This window comes from Elephantulus edwardii, unplaced genomic scaffold, assembly GCF_000299155.1.
Source record: "Elephantulus edwardii isolate Elephantulus edwardi_28Jun2011 unplaced genomic scaffold, EleEdw1.0 scaffold00017, whole genome shotgun sequence".
Lineage (NCBI taxonomy): Eukaryota > Metazoa > Chordata > Mammalia > Macroscelidea > Macroscelididae > Elephantulus > Elephantulus edwardii.
In genome coordinates this window covers 26147797-26172524 of record NW_006399767.1, presented here as the reverse complement: position 1 = coordinate 26172524, position 24728 = coordinate 26147797, and the positions used below count along the sequence as shown (strand labels likewise).

The following is a 24728-nucleotide window of genomic DNA, read 5'->3' as shown; positions in this document are numbered from 1 at the left end:
CACTCAGCATAATGTCCTCCAGGCTCATCCATTTTGAATAATATTGCATGAGTTCCTTGTTTTTCAGTGCAGTGCCGTATTCCTTTGTGTGAATATACCACAGCTTCTCTATCCATTCGTTTGTTAATGGGCACTTGGGTTGTTTCCAACTCCTTGCTATTGTGAACAAAGCTGCGATAAATGTAAGTGTGCATATATCTGCTTGGGTGGCAGTTATGGTTTCTTTGGGGTATATTCTCAGCAGTGGAATTATTGGGTCAAATGGTATCTCTATTTGAAACTTTTTTAGAAAGCGCCATACTGCCTTCCACAGTGGTTACACCATTTTACACTCACACCAACAATGAATAAGGGTTCCAGTTTCTCCACAACCTTGCCAGCATTTGTTGCTTGCTGTTCTGTTAAATTTTACTATTCTCACTGGGGTGAGATGATATCTCATTTAGTTTTCTTAAGGAGGCTATAAATTGCAAGGAAGATTACCCATATTTCTACCTTAGAACCACTGGTAGATTCCAACTGCCAGAGAAGCACCACTCCCTACAGACTAGACCCGGAGCTCCCTGCTTGGGGTTCAGTGGCCTTGGTTACATTCTTTGAGTTCTACAATTACCCCCATCCTCCTTTTCTGAGTTGTTTCTAGTTATAATAAACGGACAGCCACCTCAGGTTCTTATCTAATCTTTTGAGTTGTTGGATCCCAATCAATCAATTTGATCCCATATAATTGGTTCTTAAAAGAGCATAAGGCGAATCCACCAGATGCTCTTCTGGAGAAGGAGGGACAATCTCTTGTTCCAGTCAGATCTGATTTGAGAGTACACACATAAAAAAATAATAAAATAATTTTTTTTTTAAAAAGAGCATAATGCTCAAAGCAGACCTTTCTTTTTTAACTAAACTGTTGTTCCATTTTAAAATGGCTTCAGGGAATATTTTTGGTGTGATACATTTTAAAATCCTCTTTACAAATTTATAGCATGAATGAGCAGTAATTACTTTGAAACAAAAGATGAGAATGTAATGGGTCAGGGAAATTGGATGCTTGAAAATTGAACAATTAGAAAGAAATAATAAGAATGCTTACATGTTGTATAAGATGTAACCAATGACACTGAACAAATTTGTATAGAAATTGTTGCATGAAAACCTAAATTGCTGTCAGCCATAACAGAAAATCCAATTAAGAATTATTTTAGAATTTGTCTCATGAACAATTGAAATACTATTTTCAAGAGTTTATTTTTACTGGGTGAGTAGTATTCTACCTCAGAGTCTCTCTGAGCTTATTTAACCTGTCCTGGTGATAGGCAGGTTATTTTAATCTTTCGCTGTTGAATCTGTTTCTGTGGTGAAGACTATGGATAGTTGCTTCCTTAAGATCAGTTCCTAGCAGTGGGGTTCCCCAGGCCCAAGGGCATGTACATTGGTCTCCTTAGTGAGCTCTAGACCTCTCTGTGCTCTGTGGATGAGTCCCTCATCCACTCATTGGTCACCTCAGACCATAACTGTCCAAATACAGCTTTTCACTCCAAATCTAACCCTTCCCAGTTCTTCCTTCTTAAGAAAAGTCACCACCATCTTCAAAGTGGATAGTCCCTCTAAGAAAACGTTTACAAGAACCTCACACATCCAGCCTGTCAGCAAGGCCAGACTACATAATACCTTCTGGCTCTTGGAGATGTCTTGGCCTAGCCCTTCTTCAACCTACATTTCCAGCTGTATCCTCCAACAGCTGGATTCGGGCAATGGTGCTGACTTATCTCCCTCCTTCTATTCTGCAGATGCAATCCATTCTTTACAGTAGAGCTTTTACCTCTCATCTTCATAAAGTCCATACCCGCTGGTCTTTATGAGATAGAGTCCCCATGAAGGACCTCTCTTCCTTAGTCTCCAGACTTGGCTCTTTCTTCCCCCACTTTTCTTGACTTCTTCCTTCAGTTGGCTCCTCTCACTTTTTAGTCTCACTCCAGATGTTCCTTGAGAGGACTCCCTTGAGCTGTCTACAGTGGCCTCCTCTAGCACTTCCTGTATCATCTCTTTTGGGTTTATTGGTTTATTTTCTCTCTGACTGGAACAGAAGGTCTTTGAAAATAGCAACCTTGTTGACCTTGCTTGTCTCTGACATTGTCATCCCATTGCTCTAGCATGGTTCCTGGCTTTTTTGTAGGTATTTAGTTTCCAAACAAAAGAAAACCGTTTTATGTATGTGTGTATATATGGATAGATAGAGATAAGCTATGGCTTTTGAACTGATCCCACCTCAAAGTGACCTCCGTGTGAACTGACCAGTAAGATGTCCAAGGCTGTTCGGTCTTGACTTTGTCAGTCTATTTCCTCTTCTTTCTCAGAGTGGCTGATGGGTTTGACTTTTTAATTAGGAGTTTATTGCTTTAAATACTACACTATCAGAGCTCCTCAATAGATAGGTAGATAGATAGATAGATAGATAGATAGATAGATAGATAGATAGATAGATATAGATATCAAGGATCTCTGATATCAGTATGTTTATATAAATAAATAATAGCTACATAAATTTTATACATATCTATATATTTCTATAAATATACATAAGTGTGTATATATGTATGTATATGTATATATATGTGTGTGTGTATGTGTGTGTGTATATATATATATATTTAGAGAGGGAGGGAGGGAGGGAGGGAAAGAGAGAGAATCAAAATGTAAGGACACTGATAAATTCTGCCAAATTGCAGGAAGTTGACTAATACACCCTCTTGCTGTAGAATGTGAGAATGTCTACCTCCCTAATCCCTAGAAACTGGGTAGACTTGTAAAAATTAATCTGTGATCATTGGGATATCTATTGCTGTCATTCCTTTGGAATGATAGCACTCTCTGGTCTGTTAACCGATTAGCTTGGGACTCATAATGCCCCTTTCTGTGGGTCATGAGCATTCTGCCTGTGGGGTAAGATGGTAGATGGTGGTGTCTAGGAGCCCTAAACTCTTGGGCTTCATTGTGGCCCCATGGTATTGCATTATTTCCTGTTGCTTTCAGAGCAACTTTGTGGTAGTCCCCCCGGCACTTCCCCTGTCGTGTAGAAGCATGTCAGGGAATGAATAAAGGTGGGTTGGTAAAGTGTGTGTAAGAAGATAATGATTCTAACCAGGCCTTTACCGAAATGCCTTTTGAAGTCGTCAGGAGGGAACGTCACTCTGTTAGTTATACTTCCTCCGAAACAGAAATGAAGTAATGTTTCCAGGAAGTCTGACACAATCCCCCACTCCACCTTCTGTGAGGTGGTGGGCACCCACATAGTAGGTTAAATAATACCTGAATCACCTATTCCTCAGTCTCTGCTCCTGTCCACACTTTTCCTGTCTGTGCAAGCCAGTTCCATAGCCATGAGGAAGCACTATCCCTGAGAGCTTGCCAGGGACACAGAGCAGGTTTTCCCAGGTCAGGAGAGCACCTTCCCACTTGCGGATTTCGCAGCAGTTCTTCTGCCCCAAAATGACCTGTGGCATCTGCTTATTTTTTTAGATCAATATGAGGAGTATACACTTGGGAATTGAAAGAGGAACTAGTTGGCCAAGGCTGCTCTATTTGTTCCAGAGAGCTCAGTGTGTACCCTGCGGTGGGGTCACGCAAGGCCCTGGACACTCACCTTTGCCAGCAACAGCTGGTTGCTCATCCTCTCATTCATCTCTCGTGGTTTTCCTATCGCATTCTGCTTCCTCCAAGTGCTCCTCTACTCGCCTTGTCCCTCTCAGAAATTGACAGCTCTGGTGGCGATTGCAAGCATTACAAATGCTATCAACTTCTTTTGTTGGCATCTCACAAATCTCTCATACACTTGGAATCCCACATAACTGTTTATTATTTTATGTTTATTTCAGTTATTACAAAGTACCTGCTGCAGGCTTAGTACCTTAAGTGGAGGCTGTAAAGTATGCCAGAGAATAAGAGCAGCCCCTTCTTCATTGTTCTCTCTAGAACCCGTTATGTCTCTAACTGCTCACCTCTATCCTCTCTGGACCTTGTTTTCCTTCCTCTGTATCTTTGCTGTCCTGGTTCCTCTTCCTCTTTCCACTGCCTGCATGTGAGTATTCTGACCCTCTGTTACTCTCTCACCCTTTTCAGAGCTATAAGAAAATTTCTCTTTAATCGAACCACCAAGCACATGGTGGTTTATTATAATAGCTCTAGGAATCTTGTACTGTTAGGATTTGGCTTAATACCTGGATACCTGATTTAAACTAAGGTGCTTCTCCCCCCTCTGCAAGCAGGCAGTTCAAGGCTAGCAGAGTGCTCTGGGATCTAGGGCTCCTACCCACCCTTGTCTCTTTGATCAGTTGTGAGTTCTTCTGGACTTTAACCATCTTTACTTGTTTGCTATCTGTCATCACCCTTGAGGTATTTGCTCCTGGGGATTGGTCTTGCTCACTGCCAGTGCCTAGGCCTGTGCCTGGTATACTCCCATCACTGTTTGCCATTCGGTTGACTCTGACTCATGATAGCCCCATGTGTGTCAGAGTAGGTCTGTAATCCATAGGAGGTTAAATGACTGACTCTTTGGATGTAGATCACTCAGCCTTTCTCCTGTGGCACCTCGAGGTGGGCTCAAAGTACCAGTCTTTTTGGTAGTAGCTGACAGCATTAGATATTTGTACCACCCAGGATCACGTGGTCCAGACAGTTTATAAATATGACATTTGTTGAGTTACTTGATTACTTAGAGTGAATTGGAATTGGCAGCTTGCATGAGGACCTACAAGGATCCTTCCTTGAACTGCAGTGGTGAATGAACCAGTGTTCTCTGGCTTCTGTCCTGGGCCTGGCCTTACTGGTCTTGAAATAGTGGTGGAGCCAAGAGCCACAAGTGTGCACAGCAGCCATGAGTCGCCCTCAGAGGTAGATCGGGTCTAGGTGTGGACTCTGGTTCTCCCAGGCATTAGCTGAGGACCTTTAGCAATTATGAGTCCATCTGAGCTTCAATTTCCTCTTCTAGAAAATGGAAGAAATGGATTGTTGTGAGGATTAGATTCCATAGTGTCTGTCACGGTGCCTGACCCTATTATATTTGTAATTGGAGAGATTCAGGGGTCAGCTGAACCACTCAGCCTCTACGCCACGTATCCTCACACTGGACAAGCTTGGGAACACTGACTCAAACCCAGGCTATCCTTCCATGCCTGTCTGCCACAGACGTCCTCATCCATCCACTCAGTTTATTCGTCGTCTCCTCACTCAGCTCAGAGGGAGTCTGCTTTTTGGTCATGTCTATGTCTTGCTTGTGAAAGTGGCCTTCAGAGCCGTTTATTTGCTTTAAGTGGGTTCCTGTGGTCCTGGCCCAGTTTCTGTGCTCCTTTCTGTTTAGCACCCCGTCACCACACTGGTAATATTAATTCATTCACACTCCTGAGCGGGACTAGCTTCATAGTTTAGCTTCTCGTGGATGACCTCTATGCCAGCGTCCCACAGAGTCTTGGAGAGAGAAATGGCAGCTTCCTGTTGTTTTCCCTGATGGGCAGGGCTTTCTCTCCAGGCTTCTGTTCACAGCCAGGATAGCCCTTTGAGGCTCTTGTCTTGATGCTGAGGCTCACTTCCTGTACCCCTACCCTGTGTGGCTCAAAATAGTAACTCTGGAACCAGCCAAACATTAAAACACTTCTTATAACAGTGGTATCAGTTCTCTGTACTATTTATGTTTTGATTATTTTGGTGATTTCTGGCGGCACAAAGGGAGGTTTTTCATCCTTTCATGTTTGGCGCTGTTTAAGGATATTAATTTTGTTTTGTCTAGTGTTTCTCTATGATTGTAGTGGGAAGGGGCATCTCTTTCATATAATTCAGTGCAATATGTTACTGTAAGTTCAAGTCCAAATCCCTGGTAGAGCACGAAGCCCTTCATGACCGCGTTCCATGTACCTCTTGTGTAGGCACTTAGTTGTTGGATTTTCCACTCCAACAAAATGAGAGATTTGCACATCATATACCAAAACATTTTAACATTTTAGATTTGGAAATCTGACTGCCTGATTTTTGGAACCTGTCTTCATCCATTAGTAGCTAATGGCCTCGAACAAGTTATGCACCATTTCCAAATTAGTTTTCTTATATATAAAATGGTAATTATTGCATTTCCTCCCTTTTGGGTTTACTATGAGGAGTAGATGGGATTGTCCAGCCTCAAAAGTCATATCTAGCAGCGCATTGTAAACTGAGTCCCTCCCTACTCACTCCTTTGGCAGTTGCTGTCTGTAGGAGACTATATCCCAGACTCCCTGCCTGTCACTCCTTGACCCCTTCAGACAGAGTGGCCTGTGTTATTCCTGTGCTTGAGGTCTCCTTCAGTAGTAGTTCTCGCTCTGTGAGTCTCATGTCTCTGTTCTTTACCAGACTGTAGCCCATTACAAGAAGGGTCTTGCTTTCCTAGGTGCTTGAAGCTCCTGGCATTTCCCCCTCTCACTTGGTGGCTGCTTAACACTGCCTATTCAATTGTATTGGATTTCCCTGGTCTAGCAGAGGCCAAGGTTGGGACTAGTGTAGGGACAGATGACAGGGAGAGAAGGCTGGGAAAGTTGGATTTTGGGGGGGGGTGAGCAAGTTGAATGGGGGTGAAGCTAGTGTGGCTGGAACATAAAGTAGCAATTCTAGCTGAGGCTTAAAGCAAGCCAACAGCCAGGAAAAGCCACTAAATCCTACAAATTAAAGTGATTTCTGGCTTTAAGAATGCATGTTCTGCATTCCATCTCTACATTCAGCTTCTCTTGGTGCCAGGCAGAGGAATACACATGAATTCTAATTCCTAGTGGGCATAAAACCTTTTAATTTTAGAATAAGGCTACCCTTCTGAAAGGGATAGCTACTGTGGGAATGGATGATTCTTCATGCCAAAGGCCTCCAAGGAAACCAGGATGTGAAAGCTCAATAAAGCCCCAAATCAAGCCTGTTGCTGTCAAGTCTGCTCTGACTCATAGCAACCTGAAGGGTAGAGCAGTTTCCCCATGGGGCTTCTTAGCCTGTGATTTTTAAGGAAGAACACTGCCACACCTTTATCCCCCAGAGCAGCGGATGGGTTCAAACCTCTTTAGTCAGCAGCCAGGCACTTAACCACTATGCCACTTTCTGAAAGTTCAGTACCCTGCTCTTTAATAGCCATGCCATTGCTGCCCATTTCTTGGACCCCACTGAGATTTCAACAGATAAAAGAGAGGATTGGTGAGGCCCTCAGACGGAGCTACACAGGGCCTGTGCCATCACTTCTTTGTTTTATCTGAATTCTCTGTACTTTTACAACTCTTTCAGAAGACTAGTCTCAGAAGAGAGGGAGATATTTGACTTATTTTTTTAATCTTTATTTTATTGTGATTTTAACGAAAGTTTACAGGAAATTTGAATTTTCATTCATTCATTGTTGCACATTTTCTTCCCTCTCCCACCTTTCCCCTCCCCTAGTTAACCCTTTTGTTTTTTAATATTCATTCATTGTTGCACAGTATTCTCCCTCCTCTTCTCTTCCCTCTTCCCCAGTCCACTTGACAATGCACCTCTTATTCCAAATTGTTGTCATGCCTGTAATGCCTAATCATATATTCCTTTTAAAGTTATCCCCCTCCCTCATCTATTTCAGTGCAGTGTTCATTATCTGTTCACTCTTTTTCTATTCTCCCCACAAACCCCCATGTCAGTCCTTCTATAACAGTGGTATAATGAGGTATTTGTCATTTTGTGACTGAGGTATTTCACTCAGTATAATGTCCTCCTGGCTTATCCATGTTGTGTAATGTTTTACAAGTTCATTGTTTTTCAGTGCTGGGTAGTATTCCATCATGTGACCATACCATCCTTTTCCTATCCATTCATTTGTTCATGGGCACTTGAGTTGCTTCCATCTCTTTGTTGTTGTGACTAGCACGGCAATAAATGTGCTTGTGCACACATTTGTTTGTGTGGCGGTTCTAGTTTCTTTAAAGTATATTCCCAGTAGTGGAATTGCTGGGTCAAATAAGATTACTGTTTCCAACTTTTTGAGAAAGTGCCAGTCCACCTTTCTTAGTGGTTGCACCACTCTCACCAGTAGTGAATAAGGGTTCCTGTCTCTCCACAACTTCTCTAGCATAAGGATTCCTGTCTCTCCACAACTTCTCTAGCATTTGTTGTTTGCTGTTCTGTTGAACTTTGCTATTGTTACTGGGGGATGTTTGACTTGTAAATATTCTCAGAAAGTGTCTATGGGTCTGATGAGAGTGATGGTCAGGGAGCACTGACTCCTAGTCTCCTTTGCTGGAATTTCCAGGATCAACTTGAAAACACAGATAGATAATGGTCTAGGAGTTGTTAGATGGTTTTGTCCAGCATACTTGATCACTACCCATTACAGTGTAACCTATGAGAGCTGGAACTCCTTTGGATAGCCTTGTTTTTCTGGTCTTGCAGATTTCCCATCTTTGACAGGGTGTAGAAAACTCTTCTCTAATGCCCATTTTGTTGTTGTTTGTTGTTATGTGCCATTGAGTTAGAACCAACTTGTAGCTGACCGTCCAGTGGATTCCTATGAACCACATGGGAGATTGCCTTTCTTACTTGGAGAAGCTGGTGGATTCAAAACATGTGCCTCTGCATTGGCCGTGTAACTACTTATGCACTAGACAAGAAGAGCTGCCTATTGCTTATTTTAGTGGGAGGTATTTGTGTTTTCCTTCTCTGATGTGTTTCTGCCTTACATTGGTTCCAGCTCCACAGGTTTTGCTATAGTTCTTCCTTGATGTGTCTCAGTGTTTGATCTTGAGCATCTGGTGTGTTCAGTACTGTTAAGTGCTGTTGCTGAAGGTAACAGAATAGTAATGACACATTTCTTTCCTCAGAACGATTTCAGTCTAGTAGAAGAGAATTCTTGGCATACAGAACACCTTGGGCAAATGTGCAAGACAGCAATTCCCTGTGATGCTGTTGTGCGCAAATCTGCCCCTTTGACAACCTGCTTTTGCTCAAAAGGAGCTATGTTACCTTTCTGCAGACTGACCCATCAGTTTGTTTTTTCTTGGATGATTGATTGCCTAGCACTGTTACTGACTAGTCTGAAATTCCCAAGGTGAATTTTTATCGTTTCTAAAGACTCATCCCAGAAAGGCTCACTCTTGAGGTTTGTCCTAGAGGGTTAAACCAGGCTGCTTCTTGGAGGTAAGGATTCTGAAGCTTCATCTGACATATTTTGGACATGTTGCAAGGAGGGACCAGTCCTTGGAGAAGGACATCATGCTTGGGAGGGTGGAGGGACAGCACAGGAGAGGAAGACCCTCTATGAGGTGAATTGATTCAGTGACAGGGGTAATCAGGGTGGGTGTGTCAGAGACAGTGAGGTTGGCACAAGATAGAGCAAGGTTTAGGGCTGTTGTACATAGGGTCGCTATGAGACACAGGTGACTCAGCGGCACATAACAATAACAACAGGTGTTAACTTCACACTTTTACCTGCTGATTTTTAGTTTCCAGCAGCCATTGCTTTTGTGACATAAAAGTTGTCTTTTTTTTTCTTGGGAGGGAAGATGCCATAATTGTCAATATTAGAGGGCTCTAGTTTAACGCATTATTTTCTCAGCATACAGATTGACTAGAATCCTGATGCATATCTTTCCAGACATTGAAACCATACAGTGTTCTCTTATTCCAGCAGTGTTAAAGTTAGTAAAAAAAAAATCAGTACCAATGAAGGAATTTTCTTTTACTTTTCAAAGAGAAGAGTGAATTGGAGGTGGAGGGTGGGTGGGGAGAAAAGTGCAACAATGAATGAATGGAAATCCAAAGTCTCTGCAAATGTTCATTGAAAGTAAAAAAAAAAAATTAAAAAAACCAAATAAACAAAAAGTTCTTTTTTTATTGTCAGAAAGTCTCCTTGATTTTTCTCATCTGACATTCCATTTTTCTATGAGAGAGAGATTGTTGGATCAGTTCTTTGGGAATAGGCTCTGGAATCTCTTATGAAACATTGGAAGAAAATGCAGCAAGACCTGACACAGTTAAGGATGGGCTTAAGGGTGAGGACTACAACTGGGTTAGGTAATCTGTAGTCCCAGCCAGTTGTGGAAGCTCCCCTGTGTCATGAGGGACCCAGGTTCTTTCCAGTTTCTTGCTCTGACATTCTTCACCTTACCTCATTACTGTAGAGTCAGAACTGATTCAATCACTAACCTTCCAGTGGGTTTCCCAGGCTTTAAAAGACTTGGGAGGAGATTGCTAGTCTTTGTCCTGCATAGTACTGGTGGATTTGAGTTGCGGAGATGCTCAGCATTTGGATTAGCTCGGACACCACCACCAGAGCTCCTTCTGTCATTCTTAGGGTGTGACACTTTTGCTTTTATGAACCAGAATGGCTGCCATGGTCCCAGTTCCTACATCCACATATTAGGCAGTACTGCAGAGGAAGAGAAACACATGGGGACCTCAAGAAAGTCATTTGCCTCTACCACTTTCTCTGACTGAAGGGAAGTTACTTAGTATCTCGGAGCCACCGTGACTTCATTTGTACAGTAATACTCACCTCAGGTGGTTGTGGATTAAAGAGAAGGCATATGAAGTATCGGGCATGATGCGCAGCTGCAGCAAGAGCTTTCTAAAGGGTATCTCTTACTGCGCCACTGTTTGCCTTTTCCCTTCTCTTCCCTCTCTTCCATCATTTCTCCTTGGTTTCTACCCTTCCCCATCTTCTCCTTTCCATACTTTGGCTTCTTAACTCTTCTTTGCTACCATGTCTTTCCTTCTCATCTCCTCTGTTTTCTATTCCTAATCTTCTGGTTCTTCCTGCCTCTGTCCTTTATCTTTGTTCCTTCTCCACCTGATCCTTCTGGCCCTTCATTCTTCAGACTTCCCATCATTCCTGTTTTAGTATAAGACCTCAAAGAGCAGTGAACAGTAATTAATGGCCAATTATCCTTACATTGCAAAAACCAGAGGTTAGAGATGATGAATGCCCTTGTGAACCACAAGTTAGTGATGAGTCATTTTAGCAAACCAAATTTAATGAGTTTATTTATTCATCAATTAGGGATTCTATTTAACAGTTGGTAATAAAAATGGAGCGATAATTAGATGGTCAGCTGTTAGCTGAAAGAAAGATCAGTGGTTTGAACCCACCAGCCACTCTGCAAGAGAAAGATGTGGCAATCTGCTCCCATAAAGATGTGCAGCCTTGAAAACTTGATGGGGGAATTTATTCTGTCTTACAGGTTGCTGTGTGTCAGAATCAACTCAGTTTCAGTGGGTCACTGGGAAAGAAGAGGCAGAAATAGCAGTGGCTTAAAACTAGTATCTTTGTAAATAGTTGCAAAGGCAGTAGGAAATTTGTTGCAAAGATTTTTTTTTTCTTCTTTTAAAGGCAGAGGCCAACTTCTAAGAGTTTACAGTATTTCAGGAAAGACTGATGAGTCAAGGGTGGTGGTAGTTTTGACACAGTGTACTGGTTACCAGTTTCAATTATGACCTGCAGTAAATTACTAAACCCTTTTGTCTTTAGTTTCCTGGTCTGTGAAGTTGGGGCTCTGGTGACTTTTCCTCATAAGGTTATTGTGAGAATTAAGAAGCATGTAGGAATTGCTTGAAGTGCTCACCATATACTGACTGCTATTATCACTGCTCTTAGCCACTTTATAGTTATGGGAATGATAAACTGGGGCCAGTGTGTGGGAGGACTTCGATGCTAAGTTAAGATTTCCTTCCTACAAACAACAAATGCTGGTGAGGTTCTGGAGAGACTGGAACTCTTACTGCTGGTGGGAATGTAAAATGGTACAGCCACTGTGAAAGTTGGTCTGGCACGTTCTCAAAAAGTTGGAAATAGAAATACCATTTGAAAAAAAAAGAAATACCATTTGACCCAGCAATTCCACTACTGGGAATATAAAGAAACCAGAGCCACAACCCAAACAGATGTATGCACACCCATGTTCACAATAGCAAAAAGATGGAAGCAACTCAAGTGCCCATCAACAAATTCACACAATAGAATGTTATTCAGCATTAGCATTGAAAAACAGTAAGCTCATAAAACATTATACAACATAGGGGAGCCTGGAGGACATTATACTGAGTGAAATATCTCAGTCAAAAAAGGACAAATACTTCATAAACACCACTGTTATAAAATAGCACAGACTTGAGGGGGTTGGGGAGAAAATGGGAAGAGAGTGGATAGATAATGAACACTACATTGGAATAGATGGGGCAAAGAACTGTCCAATAGAAATATATGATTAGGCATTATATATATAACAACAGTATAAAACAAGGGGTGCATTGTGGGGAGGGCTTAGAGAGGGGGGAAGAAAATACGCAACAATGGGAAAAATTCTTTTAAATAAAAAAAAAAATCCTTCCTAGGGCACAGAGAAAACATGTGGACAGGGACATGAGGATTGTGTCTGGGCCTATGGATGTCACTGAATCCATAGGAGTGGGGAGGTTGGAGAGAGGTCCATGTGAAGATGGGCAGGGTCTGAGCTGGAACAGCAGCAGTCAGTGGAAAGGTCAAAATGAAGTTTGGAAAGTCAGTTATGAGGGGAAACTGAAAGATGCTGACATTTCTGCCTGTGTAAAGAGGAATTGTAGTACCTTATTTAAGTAATATGTCCCTTCCAGCCATATCCTCACATTTTGTGATTCTAGCCTCCTTGTCTATGCTTAAGACATCATTTGAGGATGAATTATTTGTTGTATTGAAAAGGTGGAATTGGGATAAGATACATCTTGAAGCCCGTTCCCCAGAAAGTATGACCCAGATCACCACCCTGAGCTCCTTTATGGAGGACTACATCAGGAAAGCACGCTTTCTTTCTGCTCTCTTGAGACTTTGCATCTAACAGCGTTCAGTTACCTCAGCCTGCAAACTACTGTTCGCCGGCATCTTTGAGCATGTTCATCAGCCTACATAATCTACAGTTTGTGAGCCATTTCCTTAATGGTGTTTGAGTTTTCTCTGAGGCCTCACAGCTACCTTCAGAGCCCAGAGACACACACAAGAGTAAGAGGGCTGAATGGAGGGAGGAATGATTAGTGTAACAGATGATGGAATGGTATAGAAGTTTGGACATTTGAGGCAATTTTAACCTCTGCCTTATAGGAACTTGTTTGGTATTGATCCTTGTAAAACAAGCTCTTTTTCTAATAGTTGATGTCCCATTTGGCGGGAAGTGGAGCAGTTGGAGGAAGCAGGCCAGGAGCTCAGTTCATCAAAGAGGCACTAAGCACCTGCTAGCTCTGGGCTGCCTGAGACCCACCACAAAGTCGAGGGATGGTGTCTTGGCCATGTTATGAGGCCTCTGTGGGACATTTAGATGGTTAACAGGAGAGAGTCCCAGAACAAATATATAGGAATTAGTCACTGTGTGTGAATTCCTAGAAAATGGTTTGTTCATTAAACAGGAAACTTAGCCTAGGACAGAAGTGGGACATCCAATTCAAATGGGAAGACTAGGTAGCTTACTACTGATTGCATTTTTAGAGAACTTGATTGTTTTTAAGATCTTCACATTCATTGTTTGATGCCCTCTCACCCAGCCTATCAGGCAGGGGAATTTTGGCCCCATTTTATGGCCACTGAAACCATCTGACTTACCTAGGGTCTTAAACTAGGACATGGGGAGCTGGCCAGGGAGGAAGGGGACTACTGAGAAAGGGCATGGCCAAGAGCCTGGGCTGCATATGGGGAGTAAAATGAGTTTGACCTGGTGTATGGATGGAGGTGTTGGCAATTGAGCCCAGGTCCGTGTGTATACACCCTACCTCAGAGCTAGCAAGCTGGAGAGAGAGGTAAGGCCTGGATCCGTTAGGGCCTTGTACACCACAATCAGAAGTTTGGGTTTCGTTCTAATGGTGGCAGGAAGCTATTAAAGAGTTTTCAGTGGGAAGTAGATATGATCAGATTTGTGTTTTAGGAAGATCGAGCTGGCTGTGGACCAGGAAGAGGGTGGAGAGTGGAAGCAGGGGCCAGAAACTATTGTGGAAATCTAAGGGGGAAGTGATGAAAATTAATTGGAGATATATTTAGGACTGGTTGGTAACTCTTTGGATTTTAGAGAATCTGGTAGATGAAGGGAGAGCAACTATAAGATGTGGAGCTAGCTTTAAGCTCCAGACCTCAGCCAAGAGTTCATCCCAATGCAAACCAGGAAGATGACAATCCACCTATGTCCACTTGGCAACAGGTTGACCCTCAGGGCCTTCTGATTCCTCCAGGAATTAGAATATATCTGTGTAAATGAGAGAAACATACCCAAAACTCCCAGACATGTTCTCATAGCTTTACTGTTTACGGCAGTTTCCTCTGACCATCTCCACCACATGGTTGCTCTGGCCTCAGAAAACCTGCCTTGTGTTGTGTGAAGCCCGTAGAGCTGGAGAGACGACAGAATTTACTTCTCTCAGTCTTGGGTTTATATATTTCTCTAGAGGCAGGGAAAGCCTGGCATCTTCCAGACAGGAGCCTACATCAGTTGGGACCATATAACAAGATGAGCTCTGTTAACCTGGGCCCTGGACTTACCCTTTGGCTTGAGGTTCTCAGGTCCTAGCTTTAGGCTGCCAAACAAAAGGTGGATTGCATCAGTTGTTGCTCCTTCCCAGGGCCCCAGGGGTTGCTCTAGGTGAGCTCACAAGCTGTTTTCCTTTCTTATGCTTTGATGTAGAAAGCTAGCCTGCAGGCCTGCTGCAGCTTCTGTCTGCTGATTCCTGAGCCTTGGTTTCAACCGCCTGCCCTAAATTCATTCTTAGGATGAGCTCTTAGTGACTGGGGGTGACTGTGGTGGTTCAGCTTATCATTTTAGCTTATTTTAAAGTTAAAAATGTTCAAGTCATTGCTCTTGAGTTGGAACCAACTCACAGCTGATCCTCCAGCAGGTTTCTGGAGGCTGTAAATCACATGCAAGGAGATTGCCCGTCTTTCTCCCCCATGAAACCATTGGTGGCTTTGAACTGCCAAAGAAGCGTAACTTGCTACAGACTGTGCCACTAGAGCCCCTTTAAAAATGTTTATTAGTATAAAAAAATAACATACAGATCAGAAGTTTACATGATAAAAAAAAAAAGGAGTCTTCATCTGACTCAGTATCTCTGGTCTCATTCCTAGAGGCAGACTTGCTCAGTTTTCTGTGTATTCTTCTAGAAATGTTCTATGTGTGTACATATTTTATCCTCTTCCTATATATCCCTTTGGTGAACTCTGGTGGCCTAGTGCATAAGGAGCTGCACTGCCAACCCAAAGGCAGGCTGTTCAAATCCACCAGTTGCTCCACAGGATTGATCAATCTCCTGTGCAATTTACAGCCTCTGAAAACCCACTGGAAGGTCAGTTATGAGTCAGTTCCATCTCAGTGGCACATAATAACAACAGCAGCATACATTATTTTTTTAAAAATATGGAGCACTTCATGAATTTGCGAGTCATCCTTGCTCAGGGGCTGTGCTAATCTTCTCTTTATCGTTCCAGTTTTAGTATATATGCTGCCGAAGCGAGCACAGCATACATTAATGTTTCATTTATAAAATAGGGATAGTAGGTCTCTACTTCATAAAGTTGCTGAGGTGATTACACTAAATAGTACATGAAAAGTATTTAGATATATAAATTGTTGAATGGAAAATTAATTTGCTCTGTAAATTTTCACCCAAATTACAATAGATAATTTAAAAAAGAAAGTCTTTATAATCATCTCTGGCATATAGGCTAAGGCTCAGCAAATGTAAACTGATTAATAACCTGCTACTATGGGGTTAGGGAGCTCTGGTAGCCTTCTGGTAAGAAGCTGTGCTGCAATCCCCAAGGCACACAGTTCAGATCTACTAGCTGCTCCACAGGAGAAAGATGGACAGTTTTTTCTTATCTGGTTTATTGCCTCTGAAAATTCACTGGAGGGTCAGCTATGAGCCAGTTCTGACCCTACAACAACAACCATGGAATTAGTTATGACTCATGTAAGTGCTTCATCAGATTTCTGAGACTGTGAATATTATTGGGGGGTGATTGCCCATCCTCCTTGTGAGGAGCAGCTGCTGCGTTTGAATGGCCAACCTTTTGATTAGCACTAAGCCACCAGGGCTCATTGATGTTTTCATTATTAGGTGGCTTTAAAAACTCCAGTTGAATACTTTTCCACAGCAATCCCATGGCTGCATTTTGTAGCTGTTTATAAATGTAAAAATTTATGGAGCACAACAACATATGTTATTGTTGTTGTTATTATGTGCCGTCGAGTTGCATGCGACTCATAGCGACCCTTTGTACAACAGCCCTAAACCCTGCTCTATCCTGTGCCAGTCACACTGCCCCTGACACACCCATCCCAATTACCCCAGTCACTGAATCAATCCACCTCATAGAGGGCCTTCCCCTCCTGCGTGGTCCCTCCACCCTCCCAAGCATGATGTCCCTCTCCAAGGACTGGTCTCTCCTTACAACATGTCCAGAGTTTGTTAGATGGAGCCTCAGAATCCTTGCCTCCAAGGAGCCACCCAGTTTAACCCTTTCTAGGATGAATCTGTTTGTTTTCCTAGCAGTCCATGGTACCATCAATACTCTTCTCCAGCACCACAGCTCAAAGGCATCAATTCTCCTTCTATCCTCCTTGGTCTTTGTCCAATTCTCTGATGCATAACAAGTGATTGCAAAGACCATGGCCTGTATCAGACGCACCTTGGTCTCCAGAGAGACACCATTGCTCTTCAGTACTTTGGAGAGGTCCCTAACAGCAGACTTTCCCATGGCAATACACCTTTTAATTTCCTGGCTACTGGTGCGAAGAGTGTTGACTGTGGAGCCAAGCAAACTAAAGTAGTTAACAATCTCAATCTCTTCACCATCCATCCTGATGCTTCCATTTGGCCTAGTGGTGAGAATCTTTGTCTTCTTGACATTGAGCCTCAATCTCTCTGCCGCAAGCGCTTCAGGTTCTCCTCAGTTTCAGCAAGCAGGGTTGTATCATCTGCATAATGCAGATTGTTGATAGATCTTCCACAACAACATATACTTAAGATTAAAGGTGCCGTGGTAATATAACATGCTATGTGTTGTTCAGCTAACCAGAAGAAGTCAGCAATTCAAATGAATCAGCCAGTCCACAGAAGAGGGATGGGCAGTTTCCTGATATAAAGCTTTTACAGCCTCAGAAACCCAATTGGACAGCAGTGGGTTTGGTTTTATTGTCATACTTAAGATCAGTTTGCATTGTGTATGCTACTGTAGATATGTTATACCACAGTTATAATGAAGCAACTAAATAAATAAATAGCAACATATATGTATAAATAACTCTGGTGGCCTAGTGGTAAGAAGCTGCGCTACAATCCCAAAGGCATGCAGTTTGAATCCACCAGCTGCTCCCTAGGAGAATGGGCAGCCAGTCTCCTCCTGTGCAATTTACTGCTGAAGAGTCAGCCAGGGGTTGGTTCCACAGTCTCCTCCTGTGCAATTTACTGCTGAAGAGTCAGCCAGGGGTTGGTTCCAGCTCTAGGAAAAACAACAACATTGTGTGTTATTAGGTTTTGAGTTGACTCTGATTCCAATTCATAGCAATTTGTGCAACAGAACAATACACTGTCCAATTTTGTGCCATACTCACAGTCACTGCTGTGCGTAAGCCCATCATTGAAGCCACTGTCACTCCATCTCATCGAGGGTCTTCCTTCACTGACCTGTTCTTTATAAAATATGATGCCTTTCTCCAGGGACTGGCCCCTTCTAATAACATGCCCAAATGTGTGTCTTCAAAGACAGATGCATTTATATATTATATACTTTTTATATAAATTTTTGAAAATAAAAAAGTGAATAAATAAAATGTAATGACAGAAAAGTGAGGAAAGGCTGATTGAAGAATCACAATGACTTTAGAAGCACATTGAAGATGTTTTTACAAGGAAGGACTGATAAAGCTGAGGCCTGAAAGTTGAGGGAACATTAGGCTAAGAAGTGGATGATGTGTTCCAGTGGGAGGAACAACCTAAGCCAGAGCTCATAGGTAGAGAGGGACTGATGTGCTGGAAACTTAAAATTGAACAGGTTGCAGCATTTTGAAGGGATAAGGTATTTATGGCACTCACCATCTCAGTGCTGATTTTCCTATGGGAATTCTGTCTCTCTCTGCTCTTGTAGGCTTGAAAATCAAAGCACATCTCTGATTCTTTCCTTCTCTTTGCCTCAGAACTCAACTCACACTTCATGTTGTTAGCTGCCTTCAATTTGGCCCACAATTTACAGCCACCCCAGGTACAAGAGGGAGTTCAGCTGGCCTAGTGGTAAGAAGCTGTATTGCAATCTTCAAGGCATGTGGATTAACCAGCTGCTCCACAGGAGAAGCATGGGTAACCTCCAACCATGAAAACCCACTGATGGGTCAGCTATGAGTCGGTTCCAACTTGAAGGCGCACAATAACAGCTGCCAGGTACCTATGATCATAGGGTTTTCATTTCCTGATATTTTGAAAGTAGATTATCAGGCTTTTATACTGAGTCCTTATATCTCTTTATAGTGCAAATGATTACATATTCAGCTACTAGCTAGAAGGTTGGCAGTTTGAAGCCACCCAGAGGCACTTCAGATCATCAACCTGGAGACCTGATTCTAGAATATTCCTAATTATCTGAAGTGCCGCTAGTGTGGCAACATGCAAGTTCCACTGAGAGATGAGCAGAGCTCTGTTTTGAAATGCATTAATCTGGAATTGAACCCAAGTTTCTTACATGGAAGATGAGAATCCTACCATTGAACTAACACTGCAGCTCCCCACCCTCACTGGAGTTCAAGACCAGCGTGTCTTGGCCCCTAGTCTCCCACAGCTATCCTTCAAAGAACCAGACATCTCAGAAGAGGACATTTAGCTGTTCTCTTTGATGCAGTTTGAATTGCTTGCCACCTTTTCCTTGGTCTTTCCTGGGAAAGTCTTTCCAGCTTGTCCAATCCAACTGAGAGAAATGTCATATCTTCCCAAATCCTGTTTCTCCCCAATTAGAAATATTTCTTTTCCAGCAGTGTCCAACTCTATGGTTTGTGCACTTGTCTTTTCAAGGGCAGATTGTTTTACTTCCTTGGTGTCTCACGCCTGTAAAGGTCTTGGTCAACTTTTTTGCACATGCTCCTTATTCAAATCAACTTTGTAAATTATTTTAATGGAATGCAACTCTTTGGAAATGGGTTGGCGGTTGCTGTAGGGGTCATAGGACAGGCTGACTGGGAAAGTGTCAAGACTAGCGTTTCTAAATCCCCAACAGTTTTTCATTTTCAGTATCTGGGAACAAAAATAGAAGTTCCCTGGAAATTCCCAGAATTTATGATTCCCAGAATCATAAATTAGTCTATATTTTTCCTGACACTTTATTTATGAGTTTTTAAAGTAGAATTATCATTATTGCTAGTTGTTGAATTAGTTCTGACTTATGGCAACCCCACGTGTACAAAACAGGACTTGCTCCAAAGTTTCCTTTCAGAATCAGGTCTCCAGATCTGTGTTCTGAAGTGCCTCTGGGTAGCTTCAAACTGCTGACCTTCTGGCTAGGAGTTGAGCATATAATCAGTTGCACTACCAAGGGATATTATAGGAGGAATAAAAAGATATATAGATATATATTCATGATATTTCTAATAAAATAAAATTAAGTGAGAATATATATAATGTGATGAGGTGACCAACTGGTTAAGGCATTGGACTGCTGATCCATTGTGCTCTGCATGCATGAGTTCTAATCCCATCCTCGTGGGACTGTAAACTTTAGTTACACATTTATGACAGTCACTCAGCATCTCCTTTGAATAAATGTATAAACATATATTCATAGAACACATAAGAATAAATCATATAAAAATATTATATTGTAAACAAGATTTTATATTTAGCATACAAGTAACTTCTACCTAATATAAATTCCATGCTGTTCTGTTGATTTTGACTCATAATGATCCTATAAGACTGAGGAGGATGGCACCTTAGTATTTCCAAGGTTAGAAATCTCTATGGAAGTAGATTGCCTCAGCTTTCTCCTGAAGAGTGGTTGGTGGATTTGAACCACTGGCCTTTTAGTTAGCAGCCCAAGACTTGATCTACTACACTAGTGGGACTCCATCTAACCAATGGACCCAAAACCCAAGCCCACTGCCATTGGATCCATTCTGACTTAGATTTGGTGGACTTGAGCCACCAGGCTTGCAGTTAGTAGCCAAGTGTTTAATCCACCTTGTCACTACAACACGTTTGTATTGCCCTCCAGTCAATTCCAGCTCTAGTGACTTCATCAGACAGAGTGAAACTGCCCTGCAGGACTTTCAAGGCTAAGATCTTTACAGAAGACCTGCCTCCAGAAGAGTAGCTGGTGGGTTCAAATTGCCAACTTTCGCTTGGAAGCCAGATGCTTCTGGCTTAACACCAGGGCTCTTTCATTTGATAATAGAATATAGTAAAGGAAGAAAGCATTGACATAAAAGGAATGCCATCTAAGGACAAATTGCCAGTTTAAGGATAATACCATAAATAGTTAATATTTTAAAGTTATTCTCAGTAGTTTTTTAAAAAATAGTCATACACATGAAAATTAATCATTCAACTAAAATTCCTTTTGGTGTGCAATTCTGTGACTTGGCAAATCCATAGTTTCGTCATCATCACTGTAATCCAGATAAAGGTCTGGAACCATTACTCCCTAAAAGAAGATGGTATTCTTTCATGTTGCCCCATAGGAGTCAGACTTCCCAGTAGCTTTTTTTTTTTTTAAATTAAATTTAGGTTGTTTATTTTTCATTTCAATGAACATCTACAGAGATTTTGGGATTCCATTCATTCATTGTTGCACCCTTCTCCCCGCACAAACCCCCCCCCCCTCCCCCCCATTTGCTCCTCTCCTTGAAAAGCAAAAGAAAAACTCCCTCATTGGTACACAATCCCCCCCCCGGACCTCCCCAAACCCCACCCCCTAGCCCCAAATATAATCCACTCTGCATTTCTCGTCTTTGTTCTCATAGGGAGCTCTGGCTCCCTAGGGATATGGAGCTGTGCTGCCAACCCAAAAGCATGTGGTTTGAATCCACCAACTATTCCGCAGGAGGAAGATGGACATTCTCCTCCTGTGGGATTTATAGCCTCTAAAAGCCCGCTGGAGGGTCAGCTATCAGTTAGAACCTATTTGATGGTACAGAGAAACAACATCAGTAGTGCAGGGAGCTCTGGTGGTGTAGACCTTGGTAAGTTGCTCTGCTAACCCAAATGCCATGAGTTACTAGTGGTTTGGATCCACCAGAGACTCTGAAGGCGGAAGACAGACAGTCTCTTCCCATTATGATTTGCTGTTGTTGTTGTTGTTAGGTGAAACCTAATGGAGATTGATTGAGTTAGACCCATCAGGGTAGCGAGTTTGAATTTTGATCAGTAGTACATAGACTTTGCTTCTCTTCAGCCCTACTAGAGTTTGGTATTGTCACCTTTGGGGTTTTTTTAGCCCTTGTTGTAGGTTTGTGTTAGTATATCATTGAATTTCTGGATTTTAATTTGCATTTCTCTAATGACTCCCTTCCCTAATGACTAATGATAATGGACATTTTTTTCTTGTACTTGTTGTTTGTCTTTAAGGAAATATCTGCTCACATCTCTTTGTTCTTGTTTCCTTTTTGTTTTTAGAGTTCTTTATATATTCTGGATATAAGTCCTCTATGAGATATGTATTTTGTAATATATTCTACCAGTTAGTGGTTTATCTTTTAATTCCCTTAATAGTATTTTTTGAAGAGGAGTTCTTGGTTTGATGAAGCCCAGCTTGGCAATTTCTTTTCTCTTAGGGTTTAATCTTTCAGTGTCATGACAGAGAATACTCTGCACAACCTACAGCCTTCTAAAAGTTTCATTGTTTATAATTTTACATTTACATATAGACCCATTTTTATTTAACTATTATTGAAGGTAGTAAAAGGTTTGTGGATTTTTTTCCCATGTTTGGATTGTTTCAATACCATTTGTTGAATTCCCTATTAAATTACTTTTCATGTTCATAAAAAAATCAAGTGGCTGTATTTGTGTGTATCTGAAATGGAATTTTTTTTTTATCTTATTAACAGTATTTATTTATCTTTCCTCAGTCAAACCCTGAGCCAATCACTTTCCCCAGGCTGCCTGGGGAGTTACAGGGAAAGGAACACATAGGGTAGACAAGACATGGGGAGAGAAAACCAACAAACTATGAGAGGTGGAGATGGCTCCTTCACATGACAGAGAGGATCAGAAAGGCCACCATCAGGCAAAAGAGCCCCATGGCCTCTGAGAGGGCAAAGCCCAGAATGGCATAGGAGAAGAGCTGCTGCTTCAGAGAAGGATTCCTGGCATAACCAATGATGAGGCTCCCAAACACAGTCCCAATCCCAGCTCCAGAGCCAGCCACTCCAACCGTGGCAGCCCCAGCCCCAATGAACTTGGCTGCTGTGTCAATATCCCTTGAGACAGTGCTGGTTTGGAAGTTGCGACTAGGGACAAATGAAATCAAGGAACGTGGGGCTGTCAAGCAGCTGAAATTCTCATCTCTGAGTGTCTCTGGCTGTTTCAGGACCACTGCAGACAATGGACAGCTCAGCAGCTGAGAGGCACTCCTGACCAGGGAAGGGGTGGAGACAAACTTGGTGCAGGTATACATTTTCAGGGGATGAGGGGCTGTGGCAGGAAAGCTGCTCCTAGTGCAGAGAAGACAGAGAGGGGAGGGCTGAAATGGAATTTTAAAATGCACAAAACTACTAATTGTCCTTTCTGATTGTTCTTACCTTTGTTACAAAAATACATTTGAAAAGTTGAAACACATTTCCCAGAATAGAAACATTTTTTCATTTCATTTTTTGAATGTTGGTCTGATTGTTGAATATGTGTCCAAAAAATATCTCCAGGTTGTACATCAGTTGCTTTGTGTATGGTCATTTCCCTTTTTTAATGACAAATGCATTTTTGCCTTCTTGCCACAATTTTGGTTTTGTCATTGTAATATTGTCTTTGCTAATTCACGACTTAAATCGTATTTTCTTTTGAATTTATGCTTGAGAATTGCTACATTCATATTTTTTCTTGGCTTTTTTTTTTTTTTTCAGTAAAAATAATAAAATACTACAAAATACTAGATAACCTTTGAATAATTTAACATTAGTTCTTCTGGCAAGATTAACAGAATTATATAGAATCATATTTTAGAATTATTAATTTGCTTCTAAAACTTGTTTTTTCTTAAAATACCAATTTGTCTAAAGATACAATATATATAAATTTTTTTTCCTTTACAGGAATGACTTGCTGTTAGTAAAAGAGTCAGGAACAGACACATCATAGTACCAACTACTAACAAGGCTGATTAGATTATTACCTCTTCCTCATAATGCCCTTTGGTCTCAGTCAAGGTGATGGTAACTCTTATCACCTCCTTAAGGTGATGTCTAGGAAGATTTATTTTGTTTGAAGGCAGGGGATTTTGGGGAAAAAAATCTTTTCACTGACTCTTAGAAATAGCTGATAGCAGGTTTGGAAAGGACCATTATTCTGTCAGTCGTAGCTACTATTGAGAAACATTGTGGGGTAGGGTAGGGGGGGAAAACCTGAACTAGGAGCCAGGAAATTAGTTTGGGACCAAACTTTACTATCACACGCCAATCCCTCCTTGTGACAGTAGACATGCATTACCTCATCTATCTGAGCTATGTGATTGTACATATAAGGAAAGAGATTTTCTGAGAGATGAAGCAATTTGCCCAAGGCCACTCAGCTAGTGAGTAGCAGAGCTCGGATTCAAACCCAGCTGTATTTGGGACCCAAGCCCTGCCCGTGTCTCTAAACTAAGCCTATTGAAGGGGCTGGAAGCACCAGAACCAGGTAACTCTCTCACAGCTCTCAACTAGTATCTAGTGTCTGGAACCAAGCAGACCACCACCAGCCTTTGCAGAATCTGTTAGGGGAGAGGTGCTGTCCCCCTCCCCCCCCAGGTGCCTTCCCTGCACGTGGCAGGCTGACCTGGAAGAAGGCCTGGGCACCTCCAGCAAGCTAGTAGGCGGGCTGCTGGACGCTTCCCAGCCACCTTTGGAATAAATGCCTTTGTGTGTGTGTGTGTGTTACAAAGGTAAGCTGCTGGCACCGTGCCAGCCTCCACCTGCCCAGACAGGGAAGTACAGACCACATGTAGCTGGCCCAAACCCACAATGGGGTTAGAGCCCAGGATCTCCAGATTGGCCAGTGAATCCCAAGGGCAGTCTGGGTAGATGGAGAAATGCCCTGCCTCAGCCTGCCTGGGTTCCTAGGAGGAGGGAGGGAGGGAGACAGGAAGTACTTGTGGGGGGAAAGGTGTGCAGAGCCTTGCCAAGCAGGTTGCTGTGGGTGGGGAGACACCTCCTGCATGATCTGGACAGCCAAGGATTTGGGCGGAGGTTCTCAAGGACGCAGCCAGCAAAGAGGGCCAAGGTAGCGACTGCACAGTGCCAGACAGCAGCACCTTCTGCTCGGTGACCTTCTGTTCAGGTGACCTCCCAACCCACCAACCTGTCATCTGCCCACTTAGCAGCTCTCCCCAAGCAGAGTAGCCCCTCTGGGCACATGGTGAGTAGAAAAAAACAGTCTGTGCCTCCTGCCACACTAGTCTCCTTCCATGGAGGAGTCTAGAGGAAAATACTCAGGCTACTATATGAGGCTCTCTTTAAAGGCCAGGTTGTCCTTTTGCTGTAGAGCTGAGAGTCCAGGAGAGTCAGCCAGCTTTCCCAGGTTCTTAAATT

General features: G+C 42.4%; 2 protein-coding genes across 3 annotated transcripts in view; one reads left to right on the top strand and one right to left on the bottom strand.

Annotated features, from left to right (window-relative positions):
• PPARD (peroxisome proliferator-activated receptor delta) overlaps positions 1-24728 on the top strand; it is a 94166-nt gene that overhangs the window by 25946 nt on the left and 43492 nt on the right. The window lies entirely within an intron of this gene.
• On the bottom strand, positions 22199-22624 carry LOC102875594 (ATP synthase F(0) complex subunit C2, mitochondrial-like). The gene has a single exon (XM_006882110.1). It carries the CDS (start codon positions 22622-22624, stop codon positions 22199-22201), a length of 426 nt encoding a protein of 141 aa, XP_006882172.1.